At 38.9% G+C, this 23822-nt stretch overlaps 1 protein-coding gene across 5 annotated transcripts in view; it reads right to left on the bottom strand.

The window, feature by feature from the left end:
- The window catches only part of CA10 (carbonic anhydrase 10), a 431002-nt gene that overhangs the window by 344146 nt on the left and 63034 nt on the right, over positions 1-23822 (bottom strand). For all 5 annotated transcript variants that reach the window (XM_036222010.1, XM_036222009.1, XM_036222011.1 and 2 more), the window contains one exon: positions 19400-19474. In XM_036222010.1, the coding sequence (XP_036077903.1) occupies positions 19400-19474 (75 nt within the window). The remainder of the gene's footprint in view (positions 1-19399; positions 19475-23822) is intronic.

Below are 23822 nucleotides of genomic sequence, written 5' to 3'. Positions count from 1 at the left end.
AACAATATCAAATACCAAAAGGAAAATGTAAACAAATGGACCTGAAAACTAGAATTTGTTACCCAGTGGAATAGGTTTTATAAGTAAATGTTAAATAAAGTATTTTTCAGAAAAACAAAATATAAAAATATTCATTGCCAGGAGATCTGCACTACAAGAAATATCAAAAGAGGGTCTTCAATCAGAGGGAAATGACAGCAGATGAAAATGTGGACTACACAAAGGAATAAACATCATCAGGAAAGTTAAATAGGTGAACGAATAAAAAATATTTTTCTCATTTTTAGTCTCTTTAAAAGACAACTGTTTAAAGTAAAAATAACAATGTATAATAGGGTTTATAACATATGTAGGAATAAAATGTAAGACATCAATAGTACAAAGCCAGGAGAAAGGAAATGGATGTATACTGTTATAAATTTTCATATACTATTAAGAGAGTTTCAAAATGCACGAAGTGAAAAGTGATAGAAAGGAAAGAATATACAAATCCACATTTATAATTGGAGATTTCAACACTTTTTTCAATAATCGATATAACAACTGATATAACAATTAATGACACAATCAGTTAATATATGGAAATCTTGAACACTTTCAACGAATAGAATCAAAATGACGTTTATAAAACATTCTACCAAACAATAGTAGAATACATATTATTTTCAAGTGCACATGGAACATTTTCCAAGTTGACCATATTCTGACACATAAAACAAGTCATAAAAATTTTAAGAAGTCTGAAAATATACAAGTTGTATTTCTGATCACAACAGAAATGAACTACAAATAAATAGTGGGAATGTACCTGGGAAAATCCCAAAATATTTGGAAATTAAATAGCATACTTACAAACAACCAATGGGTTAAAAAAAAGTCACAGAGAAATTAAAAAATCAGTTGAACTGAATGAAAACTAAGTCACAACATATTGAAATTAGTGGGATGCCACTAAGGCAGACCTAGAGGAAAATTTGTAACTTTAAATGCTTATACTAATGAAGAATACAAGCGAGGTTTCTACTTTCCACCTTAAAAAGAAAAAAGAAAAAAAAGAAAAAAACTAGAAAGAGGAAAGCATATTGACCCTAAAGAGAAGGAAATAAGTGTTGGAGAAGAAATCGATGAAATAAAAAATTGTAAAAAGAAGAAATAAAGAAAAAGAAAAAGAAAAGAAGATATAAAATAAAAAGAACTGATGAGAATGCGTAGGTGCTGGGACTCTCATACGCTGAGGGTGGAATGTAAAACGGTACGGCCATTTTAGAAAAGAGTTTAGCAACTTCTACTAAAATAAAATACACTTACCAAATGATTCAGTAATCCTTCTCTTATCAAAATAAATAAAAACATATGTTCACCCATGAACTTGTACCTAAATGTTCATAGCAGTTTTATTCCAAATAGCTAAAATCAGGAAACAACTCAAATGTCCATCAGTAAGTGAATATGGTATACCTACAGAACGAATCACTATTCAGCAACATAATGAACTCTGATACAGTCAACAACATGGATGCACCTTAAAAACATCTTGCTAAAGGACAGAAATCATGCACAAATCTATGTACTTATAGTCTATAGTTCCATTGGTATAAACTTCTAGAAAATGTAAAATTACATTGATAGAAAGCAGACCAGTAGTTACCAGGGACCAAAGGGTAGGACAAATTGATCCATTAATCATAAAGGCCATAAGGAAATTTCTTAGGATGATGAAAATGTTATATATGATTACAGTGTTAGTTACAGGACTGTAAACATTTGTCAAAACTCATGGAATTATACATTTAAAATACAAAAATTTTACCATAAATGGTACTGCAAAAAAAAAACCCAAAAAAACAAAAGAAAACACATTTTAAAAACTGAGATTTTTAACAAGTTCTAAATTTCATATAGGGTCTATTAAAACTCTCAGCACTATCTCCTTTACCCACAAAAATTCTTTTTTAAAAAATCTATATTTTAATAAACTTTTAACATAACAATAATGTCTGCTAATTATTAAAAAATTAGAAAATGCAGAAATGTACCAAAAAAAAAAAAACCCTATGACCCAGAGATAAACATTTTTTTTATTTTGCTGTTTTTCCTCCAGTGTTTTTTTTACACAGTTATGAGAATACAAAAAAGTAAATCATACTATATATTTAATTTAGTTTCTTGCTTTTATCACTAAAACTATAAAGTTAAATTTAATATATGGTATTTATTTTCCTGGTCGAATACCCCCAAATATCGAGTTCATAAGTATTGCAAAATAACTCTCTAACTTAAAAATAAATTGCAGTTAAAAAATATTTTATGGTGAAAAAATATTGCATTAGTAAAACAATAGCCTGAAAAAGTTTCATTTGCTTTTATTTAAATGAAAATAAATGAGTTTTCAGGACTTGATTTCCATTCGTAGGCCAATACCCCCCTCCAACACCAACACACACACAAACACACACACACACACACACACACACACACACACGTTTTTAAACATTTATTTCTCCTGAAGAATTTTGCTGAAAACCGGACTGGTAGAAAGCAAATGCCTTGTCCAGAGTTCATTCTATCTGCAAAAGGCTTACCTGAGGAATCAGTCACTTAGCGTCCTTGATTTTAGTGTATGCTTGGGAAACACATGTCATAAATCACTCCATGTTATGAATGCATGTGGGAAGCAGAATCGTTCCACTGGAAAGTGAGACAAAGGAGCAGAGCTCACAGGTACCAATCAGACAGGAAAAAGCAGCTGAGAGGGAAGAACTGCATCTGTTTATCTAGTACATAAATACTTTTAAGCATCAACCATTAGTCAGGCACAGTGTAGGCATTATTGGGGGTTGGAAAGATACAGATGACTTGCCCTCAAGGAGTTGACAATCTGTACAAATTCCTACACTATTTAGAATGCAATGACTATTGTGAAGAGTACAAAGAAAGTTTAAGAACGTGGAAGTTAATTTGGTCAATTCCAGGTGAAAATCAGAGAACCATGATGGGGAAGTCCCCAGCAGGCAGGCACAGGAATCTTTGGGGTGGGTAGAGCAGGAAGAAACTCTCAATGGGGCTGATAGGCATGAGCATGCTGCTGAGCTGAGAACGCGAGGACATACGCAGGGAATAGATACTTACTTCAGGCTGACAGCAGTAGCTACACTCTGGAAATTGTGACTGATGAGCTCAGAGATAGAGGCCAAATAACAGGTGGCTTTGGATCTCGGGGGAGGGGAGTATAGACACTACTATGTAAAGAATACGAGGTCATGAAGGTTTTAATCTAACAGACAACAGGATGGGCTTGGGCTTCGAATCATCTGGCTGTGATAGGGAAAAGTGATTGGAGTAGGGGAGCAGTAAAAACCATTTGGAGTTTATCACAATGTTTTAGAAGTCTGAAATTAGAATGGTAGCAGAAGGGATATAATGAAATGACAGGTGTAAGTATTTTGGAGTTAAAAGCTATGAGTTTTTGGCAATCGATAGATATTAAGAGTCAAGAGTTAAAAAGTATCAAGAGTTGGGAGGCCAACAGAGCCTTCCATTCCCATCTCCCATATTTACTTAGAAATGGGTCTCCTCAAACCCAGGTGAGACCATGGGATGCTTAGAAGTACTGTGGCAGAATCTTAGGTTATGAATTCTAGAGCCCAAACACCTGGGTTAGACTCCTGGCTCTGTCATTCACTAGCTATGTGACCTTGAGTAAAATATCAACTTCCATATGTCTTCCATTTATTTATTTGTAAAATGGGGCTAATAATCATAACTAAGTCATGGGATGGTTGTGAGGAATAAATGAATTAACATTTGCCAAATGCCTGGAACCATGCCTGGTACAAAGTCAGTGTGGTGTAAATGTTAACACACACAAATGCCTACGTAGTGCTATGCTATGTTAATGTGAGTTGTCACAGTAGGTGAAAGTTCTTCCATTTCTGTCCATCTCCTAAAATGTTGGCTTTTCTCATTTTCTAACCTATATATTCTCTTTCGGCAATCTCGTTCACTTGGTGGTTTTAAAGACCATTTACACGGTGGCGGGAGGCACGTGTATACATCCCCTCTGACCTCTCTTGCCACCACGTTGCCTCCTCTTGAACGTTTCACAAGCACGTCAAAACGAACATGGCAAAAACAGAATATTAGACTCGCCCACTCCAATGCGTATCTTTCATAGTTCACCAATTCAGATAATGGCACCACCATTCACTGAGTTGTTTAAACTTCAAACTTAAGATCCATCCTTCATTATTCTCTTTTCCATTTAATACGTCAGTATGTCCTGTCCACACTGTGTCCAAAACATTTCCAGAATCAGGACACTTGTCTCCATCTTCACTCCTGTCTCTCTGGTTTTAGTCATCATTGTTTTTCACCTATACTTCTGTAATAATTTTCTAACTGGTTTCTCTAAGTCCTCTCTTGCCCTTTTCTAGTCTGTTCTCCCTATGATAGCTAAAATATCATTAGAAAAGATATTATGCATGCAACTTCTCTGGTTAATACTTTTTAATTACCTAATCTTAATTCCTTACATGAACTACGAGGCCCCTTTTTGTCAGCTTCTCATTATTTTTTCATGTCATTCAGTACCTTAATATATTTCCTGAATTTCTCTACCTTCCTCCAACATAACAGCCCTTTCTTACCCCACCGACTTCAAATGTTTGTGCTCCATCTTGTTGAAACTTTCTTACCTTGCTGGAATTTGGTCTGTTGGTCAAATTCAATTTACTCTTCAGGGCTCACTTCATACGACATTTGCCCAGTAAGGCCTTCCTGCTCTTATTGCCTTCAGGGACTATATCATTCTTTGTAAACATGTATTTAATTGTGTGGTTAATTGGTTGATTTACTTCCTCTACTAGACTGTAAGCTTTGAGAGGGCAAGACCACATTTGTTTGCTCACCGCTATATACTCAGCTCTTTTCCGGTTCCTTGATAAAAATATATTTTTGACACAGAAGGAAGGAAGGAAGGAAGGAAGGAAGGAAGGAAGGAAGGAAGGAAGGAAGGAAGGAAGGAAAGAAGGAAAGAAGGAAGGAAGGAAGGAGGAAACAAGCAAGACAGGCAATTACCAACCCTTATCAATCAATGGCCAATGACTTTGCCTCTCTGAACAACTAAAATAATGGGGGGAGCTGGGGAGAAAGAAGTAGTTAGGTGAGAAAAGAGGACTTACTCAGGTTTTGGTTCATTATCATTCAAGGCACACATATTTACTCTCTCTTCTACCCATGCTCCCTAGATACATTTACAGAAAAGATATTAGAAAAGGGATAAATATATAACAACTCTGATAAATATGAACAAGTACCATTTGCAAGGTCAGGAATTTTGAGGAGTTTTCAGAAGATATGAAGCAGATAGGATCAGATATAATAAGAGAATAAATGAATACTAAGAGAGAGAATAAACTTCCTGCAGTAGTAATAACCTTCCTTCCTAACTTTTCATTTTGATGGCTCCCTAGAGAAAGGCCAAACCTGCAGGCAGAAGTATAAGGACCAGGAACAAGTCAAATATATGGTAATGATTAGAGCTTAGTATATGGAAGTACTGAGCTGCTCTTCCTAATCCTCCTTTGCATATTTACGCTAAGGTTGCATCTTGTATTTGCTCCCATGCTGAAGCCATGAGAAGGCCCTTCCAATGCAGCAGAGAGCAACAAAATGTGTGAGTGTTTGTGTATGTGTGTTTGGTGGGGAGGGATCCCTCTCAGTATGTGCATGGGGCCAGAGAGAGAAGCTGACCAAACATAAGGTAACTTCACACAGCTGACAGAGATGAAAAATAAAATGGGCAATTCTGCAGAAGAACGAAATGCAACCACACACTCCACTCCCTACGTAAAGTCTTCCTGACTTTGTAGACAGACTCACCAGCTTGCCTTTGTATCTTCTATTCATATACCTTGAAGAAAAGATGGCCCATCATCATACTTCATTTTTATCCTCTCACTTAAAGCAGAGACTTATTATAGAAAGTGACATGCATAACTGCACATGACCCACATCAGTTTATAGTACTACTCAACAACTAAGTCCTTCAATTAAAACATGAGCAGACAGCCAAGGATAACCAGATATGTGAGGGAAATCAACAGCATGAAAGAGAACCAAGGTAAACAAAGAGAGATAACATAGGAGATAAAACTTTTAAAAATCCAATCGGTATCATTGTAGGGGTTTGGAAAGATCAAATAGGAAAGTAGTCTTAGAAAAGATAAATCAAAAAAACAAAAATAGTTTTTAGAAATTGAAATGATTGCTACATTTAAAAAGTTAAAAGTCCTGTACAAAAGAATAGACATTGGTGAAAGCCAAGTAGAAATATGGAAGATAAGAAAATCTCCTAGAACGTAATATAAAAAGACACAGAGATAGAAATTATTAGACCAAGGAATAGATATGGAAATTGTATATGGAAAGAAAAGAAAGGTTTAGAAGATAAATCTTTAATTTCCAAAAGTTGTCCAGAAGGTGAGAACAGAAGGAACAGCTGGGAGAAGATAAAGAAATATAATAATAAAAAAATTCCCTAAAATGAAAAGTGACTTGAATATTAGTTTATTTAGTCAATAACATTCAGTGAGCTCTTACTTTTTGTCAGGCACTATTCACAGGTCAGTGAACAAAACAGAAAAAATCTCTGCCCTCTTAGAACCTGCATTTCAGCAGGCTGAGCACAAATAATGAAAAAAGACATACATGTTTCGATACGTTCCATGACATCTGTGAACTTCAGGGGTAAAGATTATGTCCTAAAAGCTAGTAGGAACCTGGCCTGGTGAAAGACACTTATCTACAAAGGCATCAGACATCTCACCTTGGATATCATTTGCAAGTTGACAATAGGGTAATACCTAGAAAAAGCTGAAGGAAGATAATTTTGAAATTAGAGTTCTATGATCAAACAAACTATCATTTAAGTGTAAGGGCAAAATAAAGACCTTTTATTGGACATCTGAGGACCCAGAAAATTAATCACCCATACAACTTTCTGTAAAAAGTAAAGAAAAGCTTAAACAAGAATTTAGAAAATCGTAAAGTGAATTCAAGAGTATACCATAATATGTGAACAAGAGCAGAAATAACCTAGGAGTTTTTTTAAAAAAAAGCCAGCGTGATAGCTGAGCAAGTTTAGAAAGCAGTCTACATTAGACCGGAATGTTAGAGCATTCCACGAAAAATGACTTCAAGAAAAAGTAGTTGCCATAACACAAAATACATAATTAGAAATTGGGAAGTATAAATATATTGTGATACTGATATATTATAGCATATCATATAATATATAATAATATGATATATGACAAATATTTTCATACTAAGGAGATGACGGCACAGTTTCTTCTGGTTATTAACTTGGGTAATATTTTCCCAAGAAAAATAAATGGAAGAAAGGCATGGTATAAATAAATATAAAACAATAAAAAATGAGGCATGATTCAGGTAACTGCTACCGTGTTAGAAAGAGCATTCTGGGGGGAAAAAAGTCAAATCTCCAGGCGTGAGACATACAGCCTGAAATAAAATATAATAGAGTTTATAAATGATATTAGCTCTACTCTGTGAATCTCCAGTGCTCAAATGATGGGAAGGCAGAGTTGTTTAAAGGCTTGGAAAATGAGTACATAAGTGGGAAGAGGCTGGAACTGGCGGCAGAGATTTTGGAGTTGTTTACATAAAGCAGGTAGCTGTGAGAAGACTGCAACGGCCCTAATATCTAGAAACTGTTGATCTAGGAATGTGCAGTCTTCTAGAAAGGAAAAGAAAGTATCTGAAAGGAGAATCATTGGTGTTCGGAGTCCAGGCTGAAAAGAAGCCAATGGTTTGGTACTTGGCAGGAAGTGGTGACCTAATTGTGTTCCGTGAGGGGAGAAGACAGCTTCCAGGGCAATTTGGAGTTGGAATGGAAAAATTATCACAGCTGCCCTGGGGTCTAGTCATACGGAGGCATGGAGTGGGTTGGTGGGAGACGGGAGGCCCCATTTCCAGCCCTTATCATCACACTGGGATCCTGAGACCCAGTCTGGGACGGGAGGAGGCAAGGTGGCTCCCTTCTATTGCCATATCTTCAAAGCCAAAGCATCCCATGCTGAATATTTGCGGCATTAAGCTTTTGTTATATAGTTTGTCTTTTTGAGAATGTTATAGAATGTTATATTCAGTAACAAAGTCCACAGGCACCACCCTGTCATCCTTTTGCAGGTATAAGAAGTAGGATTCCTGGTTGGGGGTTATGGTCTTGCTGCCTTTGATTATTTTCCACCTGACGAAAACGTCTAACTTGAGGGCAAAGCATCCTGCTGGGTATTTTGTAAACACCCCATTATCACACAACAACTCAAAGAGCAGTATTTACCCTTACAAGTTACCTCCCAACAGCTCATCAAGCTGCTTTTCAATAAAGGTATATCAGTTGCTTCTGAAGCTAACCAAGGCATGTTTTTCAAAAGGGAGGCTTTGCCAGGAGGAGGGAAGAATGGATTTTCAGCTGACTGGGAAGCCAGGAGATAAGGAGGGCAACTCGTGGATGTTAACCCAGTTAGCTTCACTCAGAGACACCATGTATTTCATCTCCAGAAGGCAGCCATGAACCCTGCATATGGGTTCCCCACCCCTCAAATGGGTTTTCAGTGATCGTAAATTTACTGAACCTCAGGCAGTATACTAGAGTATTTGAGTCTGGAGCAGATCATTTTTTAATAACCCCTCTCTAAAAAATAATTACTTTCAGTAATAATCACACCATATTCAATAGCAATTATTTTTTTTCTTATTTTAAAACAATAATTTAAAATCTCAATGATAGAAGCATTATTCACGTTCAATAAAATATTTCATGGATGAGCCGAAAACTACACTAACTAAGCCAAAATATTATGCCTTGTAATTCACATTCTGCTTCAGCGTTTTAAATTTTAAGTACAAATAACAACTCCAAATAGGCACACGGAATGACATAATCGAAGTAACTCAAGTTCTGTTTCTTCATGTTTACAATCACAGTGCTATCACTGTTTATTTTAAATTAACTGTTTAAATTCAGGAATAGGCAGTACTACAGGGACTCTCCGACAGCGAACTCCACCAACTCCAAACCCTTAGGAACGTCCTCTGGGAACGAACACACACAGCTGAGTCCCCATATGTTAGAGGCTAAATGAACATCTGAAGGTCTCTCCAATTAACTATTGTGTGGAGACGGCGCTTATGAAAAGATAAGTAATAAAAACGTGCTCTCTTAAAGATTATACAGCAACCACAGGAATTGTTTAGAGCTTAGAGCAATAAAATATTGCTTTCAGAAAGGAGTTATTTTATTACTGGCATTGTTAGAATTTCCAGCACGTGGGGATAATAAAAAGCAGATCGAACTTTGGGTGGGTTTCGTTATTGTCATTAAATTCTCTATAAACAACGCGTTCCTTCCTGCCTGCACCCAGAGTGGACCACGACCAGTGAGCCTCCCTTGATACACCCTTGACTGGATAGGTCCTGAAGCCCCAGATGTATTTCCCAAGTGGGTGACTGTCCAGAGCCACCTGTGTCGACTGGACCAGGGACTACTATGTGTGGCACCAGGAGAGCCACATAGCTCTGAGGTTTGGTGCAAAAGCCCATCCAACAGGAGTGTCCCACATTCAATGGCTGCAACCTGACCCAAACACACCCTTTTTGTGGTGAAGCACATATGCAGATGTAATGTGTACTTGTGCTCAAGTTGTATCTTTGGGCACAATGTGCTATCGTTATCTTTAAAAGGTGTACAGGGTCTCCTTGGATCAGAAGGAGGTATTGGGAACTCAGAGTAGTGGTACAGTTGAACAGGCCTCTTCCTTGCAACATTAAACAGTCTAATGAAAAATTATAATAAGAAAAATAGTCACACCTTTGTATGCACACCTAGGTAAGGCGCATCTAGGTCTAATATATAATTTAATTTTTACAAAAGTGTTTCAGACATAGGTTTACTGTCCTTATTTTACAGATGAGTAAACCAAGGCTCTTAGAAAGTAGATGATTTAGAAACATCATACATGATCGGGTGGGACACAAAAGCATGATCTTTTTAGTCCAGTGCATTCTGCACTACACAGCTTTAAAGTATGCTAATAATGGGGAGTGTCACAGATGAGATGATTAACATGAGTGCTTACTGCTTGACAAGAAGTTTACCATCTGTTATTTAGCAGTAGGCCAGATTCCACTATGTTTAATCCACCAGAAATGCCCTTTTCCATCTTGTCCACCTGGAAAATTCTTACACATCTTTTAAGACCTATATCAAGAGAAGTTTTTATCTGCAGAACTTCTGTAATCCCAAAGGCAGAGTTAGTTGCCTTCTCCTTTGTCTCCTCATTCATTTCAGTCTCGCATCCCTTACCAGGCTAGATTGCAACCCCTGATTTGTATGTCTACATCTAAACTTACCTATGACTTCCTGAAGACCAGGAGTATTACTTTATTCTTATTTGGGTCCCCAATGTCTAGCAGGGTGTCTGGCACCTATCAGGCTCAGAATAAATTTTAATCTCTACACATCCCAATTTCTGGGAAATAATATAACTAAGATATTTATAATTGAGGGTGAGTCAGTGTAACATCGCCCTCCTGTCCTGAGAAGAGTATATCCATTAAGTTCATTTGCTTTCTCTTAGAGATGAAAGAACAGAAAACTAGCAAGACACACATCACTATCTCCAAATCCTGGTATTGAGAAGATAATAAAAATATCTTTTGAATAAAATCAACATTCTATTTCTTCATACTGCTAAATATATCTCCCCAATCAATTTTATATCACATTAGCAAACTCTCAGAGAATACTGGAGCCAGAATGGGTCTTTGAAAACTATGTAGCTCAATATCCTGATTTTATAACGGAGGAAATCAAGACCCTAAGATAATAAGTGACTTGCCTAAGATTTCATGGAATAGAAAAGCCAGTGAGCACTTTCCAATATTCCGTTGCTTCCATGACCCAAAAGAGGAAGAATGTTAATGACAAAAGCAAACTCCAGGGACAGAGGACTGATGAGCTCACCCACAGACACCTTGCTCAAGGAAATTCAACCAATCAACCGAAAGAGAAAGAACCTACACAGTAAGGATTGACTCCAACGACAGAGGGTTATTCCCTTGACCAAACAACATGCCACAGGACTCTATAAAATGCTAGTTTTATCCCTTAGAGAAGTTAAAATGCTACGCTCAAACAAAAAGTTTTCTATACACTTTTGCAACAAAGAAATTGATGTCATAAAGTGGGACATCAGAAAGAATTGATTTTAGAATATCTGACCTTCAGAATTACAATATATTAAGCTTGTTTTCAGTCACCATTTGTGTTAATTTGTTATAGCAGCCACAGGAATCTGATACAATGGCATAATACAGCACTCAACTGGGTGTATTAAAGGATGCTAGAGGATAGGGAAACTTAGAGGCTGTAGGATCCTCTTCCCTTCAAAGGGAGACTGAATATGGGTTGGGATGATCATTGGGGTGTAGTGAATTCCTGAGGGGAGAAAGCCTGTTTCCTGAGGTACACTTGACATCAGTATCAGCAGAGCCAGTATGCCATCAGTGGGATAGGAGGTCAAGAAGGTGGGAGAAAGCAAACAATGAGACTGATTCTAAGACCACGAGGCGAAGTCGCTAAACACAAGGACATGGGCCTGAGTAGGGAGAGTCATGAGATCCCAGAGTCTAGGGCTAGAGGATAAAAAGGCCAGGAAGATGAGGGCTCGGGGAAATGGTTGGAAGAGCAATTTGGGGTGGCAACTGGATGAGCCCCTAAAGGCTGCTGTCCACAGGAGCCCCCACATACCTTGTCCTGTTCACCTAAGGACACCTGCTTCTTTCCTGTCTCCATAATGGAGAACGACTCTGCTTTCCAACTAGTTGCCCAAACCAGAAACCTAAGAGTCATGTATAAAATCCCGACCTCTCCCTCACCCCTTACATTTTGTTATAAATCCAAAAACATTGGCTGAGAAATCTGAGGAGGGGTGGGAGAAGACAGTATTTGTTTCCTTCTGAGGATATTCTTCAAGTAAAGGCAACAAAAGCAATTTCCAAACCCAAAGAATATTATTTTCTCCTGCTTGATTTGAAGATGTTAGGCTAGAATAACATCTACTCCATCTTCAAATGCCACACTGTGATCGATCTGGATCAAACATTTTAGCAGCCCTTTAAGGTTTTCTGCTATATGAAGGCAGGAAGGGCATAGTTTACTATATAAATGAATGGCGGTCACTGTGGTTGGCCATTCCAAGAGAGCCCTCAAGAGTCCCACCTCTTGATGTACACAGGCTATATAATTCCCTCATCTCCTGTATGGGTGAGGCTTGTGTATATGATGGAAACACTTCTGTGATCAGGTTAGATTATAAATCAAAGACGAAGAGATTTTTTAAGATATGAATGAGGTCCTCTGTAGTCCACTTTAAGTCGATGGAAAGGGAGATTACAGTGAGTCAGACTAACTTTTAAAAGAGAGTCAAGACCATCCAGGAAGGGAAGAGAAAGCAGACACTTCCTCATGGGCCCTGAAGAAACAATCGGCCATGCTGTGAACAGCCTGTGGAGAAGACATAACCTATAGGAGCCTAGGGCCTTATTCTATAACCACAAAGACTTGAATTCTGCCAAGGACCTGCAAGAGCTTGGCCTCAGATGAGAGTGTAGCTGGACCGAGAGAGTATAGATGGACTTGCAGCACTGTGTGACCCCGAGCAGAGGACCCAGCTAAGCCATGCCCAGACTCCCCGACACTGCGAGACAATAAATATGAGTCAATTTAAGCTGTTAAATATGTGGTCTTTTGTGACAAGCAATAGAAAACTGTTTAGTTTTCTAATTAACGGGCACTATTTGCTATGTGGAGGAATGAAAGAAATGAATGACCCTGGCAGGCCGTCCAAGATGGCAAGTACCCTCCCACCACCCAGCCTGCTTTGCTTCCTAGGAGAACTGCTGGGAGAAAAGAGAGCTCATGTTTCTCACCAGTATCTAATATGAGCCTTTCTTAAGCAAAGAAAATTAGCCATTTTGAAAAACAGAAGTAATTAGGCATCAGTGCTAAACCACAGGTAGTTGCCAATAGGTATAATTATCCTCGTTTTCTAACAATCTTAAGGTTTTAAAACTACCTAACAATGAAGGGGTGGAAATTGCATGTTGGGAGAATTGATTGGCCTGGGTAAACCATTTCTACTTGATTTTTCAGAACACACCAGAAGATGATGCAGGTGGCCAAGGCAGCTTTCTAATCCCATCCTGATCAGAACTGAGGCTACGAGTTCTATTAATCATTCAAACAGTTAAAAACTCAGTTTCATGACCCCTTGGTGCTTGCTAGATCCCCAAGGAAGAGTAAATTCCTTCTAACTATTTATCGTCCTCCCATTATTCCTACGATCTCTACATAAACACTTTAAGGGTGGCTCACATTCAGTGTGATCTGGTTCTTGACCATCTCCACTCTCAAACCACTTTGCCTCTGTCACTCTACACTTCGGTCCAAGTGGATTTTGTTCTGCTTCTTATGCACGTCACGCCCATGCATGCTTCTGAGCCTTTGCTCAAGCTCACTCCTCTGCTTGGAACATGCCTCTAAGTCCATTCTTCACTGGTGCTGTCCAGCTAATCTTCCAGTCTCAGCTTCTGCAGGGAGGTCTTCCCTGATCTCGAGACAATTCCTGCTGGACTTCTCAAAATTCTTTATAGAATGTACTGCAGTTCATAGTGATATGCTTATTTTGATGATGACAACGATGACGACGACGATGGTGGTGGTGATGATGATGATAGTGATAGTTATCATGATGGTGATGATGGTGATGATGGTGATGGTGATGATGATGATGGTGGTGGTGATGACAATGATAATGATATACACCTTGCTTCAAGGAGCAACAATTCCTCTGTTCTTATCCGAGCTAATTTAGCAAACACTGATGTATGCAAGGTTTGTGCTATGATGTGGAGGATTCGAAGGTGAAAGGAGACATGGTTCCTGTCCCTAGAAGCTGAACCTTCCCCACAGTCCCCACTGCACCTGTCTTTCTCACATCTCCTTCATCCTTCATCCTGAATTCTTCTCTAGCTGCAATCCCTCCCTTGGTGCCCCAATGTCTTTAGGGTAAATCCAAATTCCCAGCTTGGTACGTCCCTCCATGATCGAGCCCTTACTGCCTTCCACAGCCCTAACTCCTCTGAGCTCTTCTTGCTCCAGTGAGTGTCTCTCTTCCCAGCCTCCGGGCCTTTGCCCAACGTGTTCTCCTTTCAGAAACATCACTTCCTCCCCTCTGTTTCTAGCAGAATCACACATGTTGCCCTTGCGGACTCAGTTTAGGCACTGCCTTCATTAGGAAGCCTTCTGTATTCTTTTACACTAGGTAGCCCTAACACCTTCTACACAATCTGGGAGACACTATAAAGTGACACACGTTTCCCCACCTTTCTCCCACTATCCTCAGCTTCCTGAGGCCACAGTAGAACCTCCTTTGTTTCTTTACACACCAAGGACCAAATCTGGCCATGCTAAAAGCAGGCATCCAGAGAGAGCTTGCTGGACTAGTGAGCTCAAGAGCAATCTGGACTGATTCTTTGGAGGTGGTGGAATGAAAGAAGTTTTTCATCCGCTCTAGGGTTTCATAAAGTTGGAAATATATATATCCCGAGTGTTACGATTTAAAGCTTTAAAATGGAAGCAAGCCCCATTCCGATGTCCTAGTCTGAAGAGGGAGAAAGATATGCCCCATCCAAACACTGCCAGGTGAAGCAGGTGCTGGGGTGAGAGGCTGCTCATTATGTTTAACGACTGTCTCTCCCACTAGACTAGAAGTTCCAAGAAGTCCAAAGACATCTCTTTTTGGAATCCCAGCTCTTAGCACAGTGCCTCCTCTTAAGAGGATGCCCAATTTCCTTACTGTTTTGGAAAAATGGAATGTGAATAGATAGTATTTGGCACAAATTTTTCTGAAATGTGTTAAATGTGTATACATATATTTATGCTAAATTATAAATGTGTTATATACATGTGTGAAAGAGATATATACTTTAAATGGTACTAAACAAACCCCATGATTAACCCAATTTTTTTTTTGTTTGGTTTTCACAGTCTGAGTATAGGTGCTTACCATCTGTTGCCTGGATGATAAAAAAAAAAAGAAAAAGAAAAAAGAGAACACCTCATGGATCCTTCTGCCTCTGATATCTTCACTGAAATACACTGTCTTCATTATTGTATCCATAGGTAGCTTTTTGAAATACACATTTCATTTTCTCCAGAGCTCAGAAATGTCTTCTAATTCCTCTATTTTTAAAGAGATTGTGTCTATGTCTAGGTTCTTGGACATGACACACAAAGAGTTGCATGGCCTGGCCGCTGACGACCTTGCTGGCTTTCTCTCTTATTAGGCTCCACTGTGTACCCTGCCCTCAGACACTCAGAAGCACTCAGCATCCCCACAGCGCACTGTCAACTTTCTACACCAGGGCTGTTTACTTTGATATTCCCCATCTTCTCCTCCTCCACTTGGAGTAATCCTCAGCATTGTCAAGATCCAGTTCCAACTTCCTTCCCTTCTGCCTGTACTTAGAAACCTGAATCTGGAAGAATGCATCGGGCTGCAAGTGGCAGAAAGCCTGATTCCAAGTGGTTCCAACAATAAGAGGTTTGTTTTCTCACTTAAGCAAATCAACGCCAATAGTTCCATAGTTAATTCAATGCTCAACTGGACCACAAAAGATGTGGGTTCTTTCTAACTTTCTATTCTGCCATAGTCAGTGTGGATTTTGTTCCCAATTTGTTTGGCAGACTTTCCCTCAAAAGCCATGGATAGAACTGGTAATCATACTTTCATGTCCGCATTAGTGTATTAGTCAGGGTTTTCCAGAGAAAAAGAACCTAGAATGTGTGTGTGTGCGTGCAGAAACAGAAATTTATTTTAAGGAATTGGTTCATGTGATTGTGGAGACTGACACATCTAGAATTTGCAGGGTAGGCTGGCACACTGGAGACGCAAGGAAGTGTTGATGTAGCTCAAGGCCAAGGGCTTCTGGAAGCAGAATTTTCTCTTCCTTGGGAGAGCTCAGTCTTTTTCTCTTAAGGCCTACCAATATTATTGAGGGTCCTCTGCTTCACTCAAAGTCTACAGATGTAAATGTTAACCTCATCTAGAAACTATCTTCACAGAAAATCTAGAATAATGTTTGAGCAAATTTCTGGATACTGTGGACTAGCCATGTTGAAATAAAATTAGTCATTATGATGTCTAAATCAATCAGTGTCAAGAAAGAGGCTGAAATCACCATGACTAGTGTAGATATTACCCAGGAGTGGCTTTCTGGGGCTGAGTGGAGGGTGAACAGTCACACAAAATTGGGTTCTGCCTACAGGTTGGACTGTGGTTATGAGTGGGGTTGCATGAAAGTATGGATTTGAACAAGTAAACAAAAAAGGCTATTAAACACCAGGCAGGCAGACTCTAACACTTATGGCCTCCCTTACATGTTCTATGAACCCTGCTAGAGCCCTTGTTCTACTGAGTCATGGGTTTATGGCTTACCTTCCTCTTTAGACTGTGGGTTTGCCCTTGAATAAGAACCATGTATTGTTACCTCTTTAATAACTGCCCCATACATTGCACTCGGCATCAGGTGGCTACTCTATAAATAAATACTATTGAATTGCTATTGCTACAGAAATGATATATTTCTATCAGTCGCAAGCTTTGTTGAAGTCATAGATTCACAATTTATGCCAAAGGACAATTATTTCTAGACACTCTTGTAAAGAACTTAAGGGACAATACAACTTGCCCAAGTAGTCTAATCATACAAAGTTTTCTCTTTCGCACATCCATGACCTGAAAAAAAAACCCGGTGGCAAAGTAAAGAACATTCTTAACCTTATACGTAGTAATATAAGAGATAAAGTGTCCATTGTTTACCCTAAGCACAAGCTCAGATACAGTAGGTTACCTGGAGTCTGTCCGATGTTAGAGCCTCAGGTCCAATTACTTAACTCAAAAAGTCTCATGATCCTGTCTTTTTTTTTTTTTTTTACAGCGTTGGAGTTCCCAAAAGTTTAGAAAGTGAAATAATCAGATACCCCATCTTTTTTAAGCAGGAAGCCAATGTTCTTCGGAACTGTTAAACCAAGAGGATGATAAAATTACCTCTCGGTTGGCCAGTGTAGAGATCCACTGAGTTTACAAATTCAAGGAACATTTACTAAGCACCTTCCATGTTCTAGGTGTCATGAGAGATTCTCACTTGCATCAATACATTTCCCAAATTTTAGCTGTTTACCTTTGCTCAAGTGGGTAAATATCAAATATCCAGTTACTGATAAAAAAAATGATGCTTATACCAAGGACAACTGACATGTACTGACTCACATCAGGCACCAGACATTACCATCACACTTCACCTTCCTTGCGTAATTTAATCCTCACAAAACCTCATGAAGCTGATTTGGTCCTTACTTCTGTTTCAACAGATGAAGACCCCGGGCGGGGCGGGGGGTGGTGGGGAGCGGCAGGGGGGGGGGCGGGGGGGCGGGGTTGAGAGTGGATAGGCACCTTGCTGACAGTCCCACAAGTAGGAATATCCATGGAAGTCAGACTCGACTCCAAAGCTCTTTGACTTCAGAATCTATGCTTAGAACTCCACACCTACTGCTTCCCATCTAGCAGATTTTATACATATTATCTCATTTAAAACTGGAAATGAGGGAACGCCCGACTTTTAAATCAGCATAAAAGGAAGATAAAAATTCTTTCCTCTGGTTATTAGAAGCAGTAACAAACTCAAAACAGGGCCTGAACACATATAAACAATGTATTGACAGAGGAGTAAACATTAAAAAAAATGTGGGGCAGAGAAGCAAAATTCTACAGTGCCGATCCGGTATTATCCATGAGCATTTTAGTCATAAGGGAGGTTATTACTAGTTTAGCAAGACTTATAACCTGGAAAAATGCCCTTTGTCGCTCTAATTTCATAATCACAAAGTACAAGAATACAATTATAAATGTAATTTCCAGGATAGCTTGAATATGAGAAGCGGATCCCTCAGAAAAATGTATACATGCATTCAATCCACTGGAAAGGTACAGTCACAATTGTAAATATCAAATTTCATGTATCTATATATGCCATATGAACATAGCTTGTGTCAATTAGGTTGTTATAAGATTATTAGAAACCTGACAATTCCTGTTTCTATCCCACTGAGCCAAGGAATAAATGTACCACAGTAAATTTATCAAGTTAATATATCAGTTAATGCAGCTATTTGGCAGTCAGTTGGCTTTATTCTGGGTCACCTGCTCTCTGTCACTGTGCCTGCTTTTCTCCTATTGGAAACCTCCTAGAGTATGTTTTATTGTCAAACAGTATAAATGAGACAAGTGAAGCTCAGAGGGGTTTACTAACTTGCTTAGCTCTGCATAGCTGATGTAATGGACTCCATTAGACAACAGGAGGAGAAGATCTCACAACTAAGATGAAACAGGTTATCCGGGGCCACTGCTCTCTCCCCTTGCCACTGATTACGAAGACCTCAGCCAACACTTGGGGTCCTCTGTTCTCAGTGTCTGAGTGAGGACCTCACATTGACTCAACTTGAGAGTTTTATGTCTGACCCTCTCACATCTAAGCAGTTAAAATACTTTGAAATATCTCACCGGCCTCCCCTTCCATCCTTCTCTTTAACATCCTTGCTCTTTCCCTTGCTTCCCTCTCCACTAAAGTCTTGATGCAGCAGCAGGATGAGGACCACAATTAGGATAAAAATTGTGGGAAGAAACACAGACTTTCCACCTAGCTTCTAAACTAAAGGCATGGTATGTTTCTGGCTCCAACCTGTCTTCGCTTCTCTCCCTCCATGCTGACATCGCCCACTTTGTCTGTTATTTTTAGCTGATGCTTGGCCCAATCTGCTAAGTCTTGTCCTGACCACAGATGCTACTGAAGTGACATCAGTGACAGCATGCATCCCAGCAAGCCTCATTGCCATGGTCAGCCTTTCCAGACTTCCTGTGTCATTAATGTTAAGAAAGGGCTCTTCCTCGCTTAACCAAATTCCAGTAGACAGAGCTTCAAACCTCAATCTTTCATCGCCCTCTCCTTGACAGAGCCACCTGTAGGTGGAAGAACCTTGGGATTCAGGCTCAAATGGAAAAACACAGTCTTGGTTAAATTGCCACTCACTTACACTTTCTCTTGATGGAGTATTTTTCCAACACATAAATCAGACAATACTGCCTTTTGCAATACATTCCATGCCATGTAGCAAATGTAAAACTCTAGAAATAACACTGTATTTCATTCAAATTCTTTTCTTAAAAATAAAATGAAAACAAATGTGTTTTACCTGGAACAAAGCTTCCCTGGACCACCTCCTTGTATGCCCACCAGCCTTCATGGATTTTTGGTGAATTCTGTTGAGCTAAAGAAAAACAAGAAAGAAAGACTAAGATAACAGCAGAGAAGTACTGTGTCCTGTCTAAGCAAGAAGCATGAATATATATATATATAAAATAATTGTTTTCTACCCAAAAGTCTTACTATAAAATGTCATAGCAAACTCCCTGCTCCTTTTTCCCTAATAGATTATTAACCTGTAAATATGCTGTCACAGAGTTTTATGAAAAGCATTTAGAATATTTCTAATTGAAGAGAAATAGTAATTGTGTATTTAAGCCTACTTGAATTCCCGTAATCTCTACCTCTGACTCAATTCTGTCCCTTATCTGCCCCCTACACACACACACACACACACACCCTCCACTGGAATGGAGGAGAGGAGGCTGATCCCATTCACAAGCTAAACGAGAACCCTACACATACATGAAACCCTTAGAAATGGAGAGGTAGGGAGTTTGCTAAAAGGGCTAAGCTAGAAGACGGAAGGGTGTAATTAGCCAGTTTCCCCAAGATCTTAAGAAAATGAAAACAAAAATATAAATAATTATGATGTGGGCTTTTGACACTATAGGGAGAAAGGGGAGAAAATCTAAAAAACTGGAACATGTCATAGGGATCTGTGAGCTTGTACTGACATAACCTGAGAATAACCGTTGACATTTAAGACAGTCGATGGGTGAATTGGGGCAATTCCATTACGTGTGGGTGTATACCTCAAATTATAGGTGACACATACACTTGTGTTGATGCCTTTACTAGTAAAACTGTATTCATATTTCAGCTTTCAGTCACGTTGGAGGAAAATAAGGTAATTTCGACTAGACTTGTAATTTGGCTAGTATATAGCAAATGTTAAACCTTTCATTTCCTTTCTTTAAATCTTGTTCCTTTTTTCAGACTCATCATTCTGGGTTAGAAAGAATAGCACAAAGTAATGGGCTTGAAAGCGAAGCTTTGTACAGAGAGAGGGTTTGCTAAATTCCCTTAGCTTCCATATGAGCTGTGATTGCTTAGCTCCAAGTATCTTCCCATAGTAGAGAAGACTTTTTACCACAATGACATTCAGATCTATGAGGCTTGCAGCTCAGTGATGAAGAAGGGTTTATGACACAGGACAAGTGTAAGAGAGGGCCACTTCTTCTAGAGTTGACAGTGGGGCCAAGGGACTTTAGAAAAAATAGAAGAGGGGCAAAGAACTTATTTTAAGGCTCTGGAAATATAGCACATTTCGAAGTATATCAAAGTACAGTCGATTTCCCAGCACTTTGATATCTTATGTGGCATGGATACAGCCTGGATGTACTCATGGCCCTTGAGAAAGATCCTGAAGTCAGCTAAGTTAAAAAGCCAATACATCTGCCCTAGGGCAGCAGGTAAAGGAAGAAGTGTCTTCAAGCAGAGGCTGGAGAGGTTCTGTCCATCCACAAAGCCAAGTGAAGAGTCAACAGAGACTGCAGGGAGAGACAAAGAGATCTGAGGACAACCAGGAGACCTTTAGGTCTGACCAAGTAGAGAAATCAAATAAAGAGTTATATGGTTGCAAAGTTCACCCAGAAGGTGGAACAAAGGACATTTATTTAAAGTTCAGAATGATTCCAATTTTCCCTCATCTTCCTTCTGCACTCATTGGATGGTCATCGTAGGAGCAAGAGGAGCATCCCAAAGACTTAGAAATCTGTGAGATTGGATGTCACCTAATGCACTCAGTCACAGTGGCCCTTTATGTGAAACAAACACTTTGTAATGCCCACCTTGATGATAATCATATCAAATTCACAGACAGCACATTCTACTGAAAGGAAAAAAACAAACAACTCTGATAGTTCAGCTTAGCTCTGTTGGATATGGAACATGTCCCACGCCTGGAAAAGATACACATTTCTGAAAGCTCAGAAGCATTAAAGCATGGACATCACCTAACAGCCCTGCATCAGAGATTAGCCAGGGCTGCTTTTCCTTATCAAAATCAGGAACTTTTGAGTTTTATCAAAACGCACCAAATTTTATCCAGTCAGGATTAATGCCTGTTGTTGGACAAGTTAAACCATAAATACAGCTTTCTCTTTTCACTTTCAGAGCCAGCTGTTGGGGAAGCCACACTCTACTGCATATATTTCATCATCCCAATTAAGATCTGCACTCAAAAATTGCTGTGTTACATTAAATTTTTTTACCGAGTAGTTTCACAAAAAGTTCAGTTTACGGTATTCACACACATTCATTGCGAAAAATCGACCTGTGCTTTAGCTATAATATAAAGAAGACATTAAAAATGTAATTGATAACAATATATATTTCACTGTGTAAATGCTGGAGCATGATACACTAGAACAGGGATTGGTAAACTATTGTCTGCGAAGCAAAGATGGCCCACTGACCGTTTTTGTCCTGCCCCAGAGATGAGTGATTTTACATTTTTAAATAGTTTAAAAATCCAAGAATCGTATCTAGTGACATGTGAAAATTATATTAAATGCAAATTTTAGTTTCCATCAATCAAATTACATTGGAACACGGCCACATCCACCACTGACATATTGTCTATGGCTGCTTTCTCACTACAACAGTAGGGCTGAGTAGCTGTAACAGAGACCGTTTGGCATACAAAGCCTAGAATGTTTCCTACATGCCCTTTTACTGAAAAAGCTTGTTGACTGCTAATTTACACACCTAATTAAAAAAAAAATCAATATAATCAATGTAATGCTTTAACTGTACTATAAAGGAGAACCACAAAGAATATAATTTGTAATAAAATATTATGCATTTCAATGTGTAAACACTTGGGTATGATGCACTAGAAGATAAAAGGAAGAGGTTGGATCTTGAATTGAAAGAGGTACAAATAACACAGTTGTATTGTACTGCAGATTCCAGAATCCACAAGTGTGGCCTTGTTCTCGGTAGTCTGCTTTTCCAAAACACTGAACAACTCTTGGAAAAGTTTGGAACAAAATGAAGTGCCACTTTCCCTTGATTTGCACAGTATTTGCACTGCTAAAGAAAAGAGTCTATGAATACTATGTAAGGGATACTTTCTCTTCATATACAAAATGAAGTTCGATTGTAGGCTCAAATAATAAAACAGTTTTCACTCACTCGAATGTCTGCTGGACATGGGACAATGTCTCGTTGTTTGGAACTCATATTACAGAGCACATTCTCTGAGCCCCTCAGGGGAATCCCAAAGACTTGGGGATATCTCTCATTAACACATCTCAAGTCACCCTCACTCATTTCCAGAACACTCCTCCAGGAACCATGGTACCCCTTTTGACAATCACTGACCTAAAGGGACTATTTATAGCACTACTTATATATGTTAAATGAAATAGAGTAAAATGTTATATTAAACACTAATCAAAGGATAATGTTTGAACTAACTAGATAAAAGATACATCTTTTCCTATATATGAGAATTGTAGTGTTACATGCCACCCCGTTACATATTTAGATATGTTTTCTACTTTTTCCTGCCATTTGTCCGTATCTTTAAGGAGCTGTCAATTCCACCAAAGGATAAAGCAGTGAGGAAGAAAGAAGTGAGGAAGAAAAAGCAAAGATGCTTGCTCTTAAAATGGCAAAAAAGGAAAGCTAAGTCTAAAATAATCTGAGTAAGATGACTAAATTTTCAGATTCTAAGATACATTCATGTTCTCTCTCCCTCCTGTCTGTCTTGTATGTGTGTGTACACACACACACCCTGTAAGGAAGACCTATCAGTCTATCTGAAGAGTCAATTTAAGAAACCTCATTTAAAAGGAAGAAGAAAAAACAGCCCCTGGGTAATTAAGAATGTTGCAAGTTAACAAACGTATCTTTGAAAAGCTTGGTTCCCTCCAGAATGTTGCAAAAACACTTTGCTTTCTTTTCCTCTCCAACCATTGCTTCTTCCGCTACTATTCAGAAGTGGATTTATGTAAGATTTTAGCAGGCAGCAAGACAATCAGACCATTTGAATCAAGTCTGTCATGTGATAAAATTGCTGAGTTTCTGTTAGTTTCCTTCGGCAGGCATTGTGAAGGGTCCAAATGCACCCTGCCAAAATCAGTCGGCCTAAGCGGGGGCCCATCTGATGGCTATCACTTACAAACTACGCTCGAAGACTTGAAGAAAATTAAGGCATTCTGTGTAAATGTTTTCAAATGCCCATATATGCCCAGTCTGGCCTCTCACTGTTTGGCAATTTGAAAGACAGGACAGCACATTTAAAAGGTATCTCAATTCAGGTTCTGCTACAGTCCTAGGAGTGGCTTATTTGAGATTGAGACCAAAAGAAGTATTGGATTTCCATTTTTAACTCCTCTCAACCAGATCCTCAGTATTAGCATATCATTTTCAGTGAGTGCAGAGCTGATGGAGAATTCCTC

The sequence above is a fragment of the Rousettus aegyptiacus genome, unplaced genomic scaffold (assembly GCF_014176215.1).
Source record: "Rousettus aegyptiacus isolate mRouAeg1 unplaced genomic scaffold, mRouAeg1.p scaffold_m13_p_6, whole genome shotgun sequence".
Classification (NCBI taxonomy): domain Eukaryota; kingdom Metazoa; phylum Chordata; class Mammalia; order Chiroptera; family Pteropodidae; genus Rousettus; species Rousettus aegyptiacus.
This window is presented reverse-complemented; position numbering and strand designations above follow the sequence as displayed.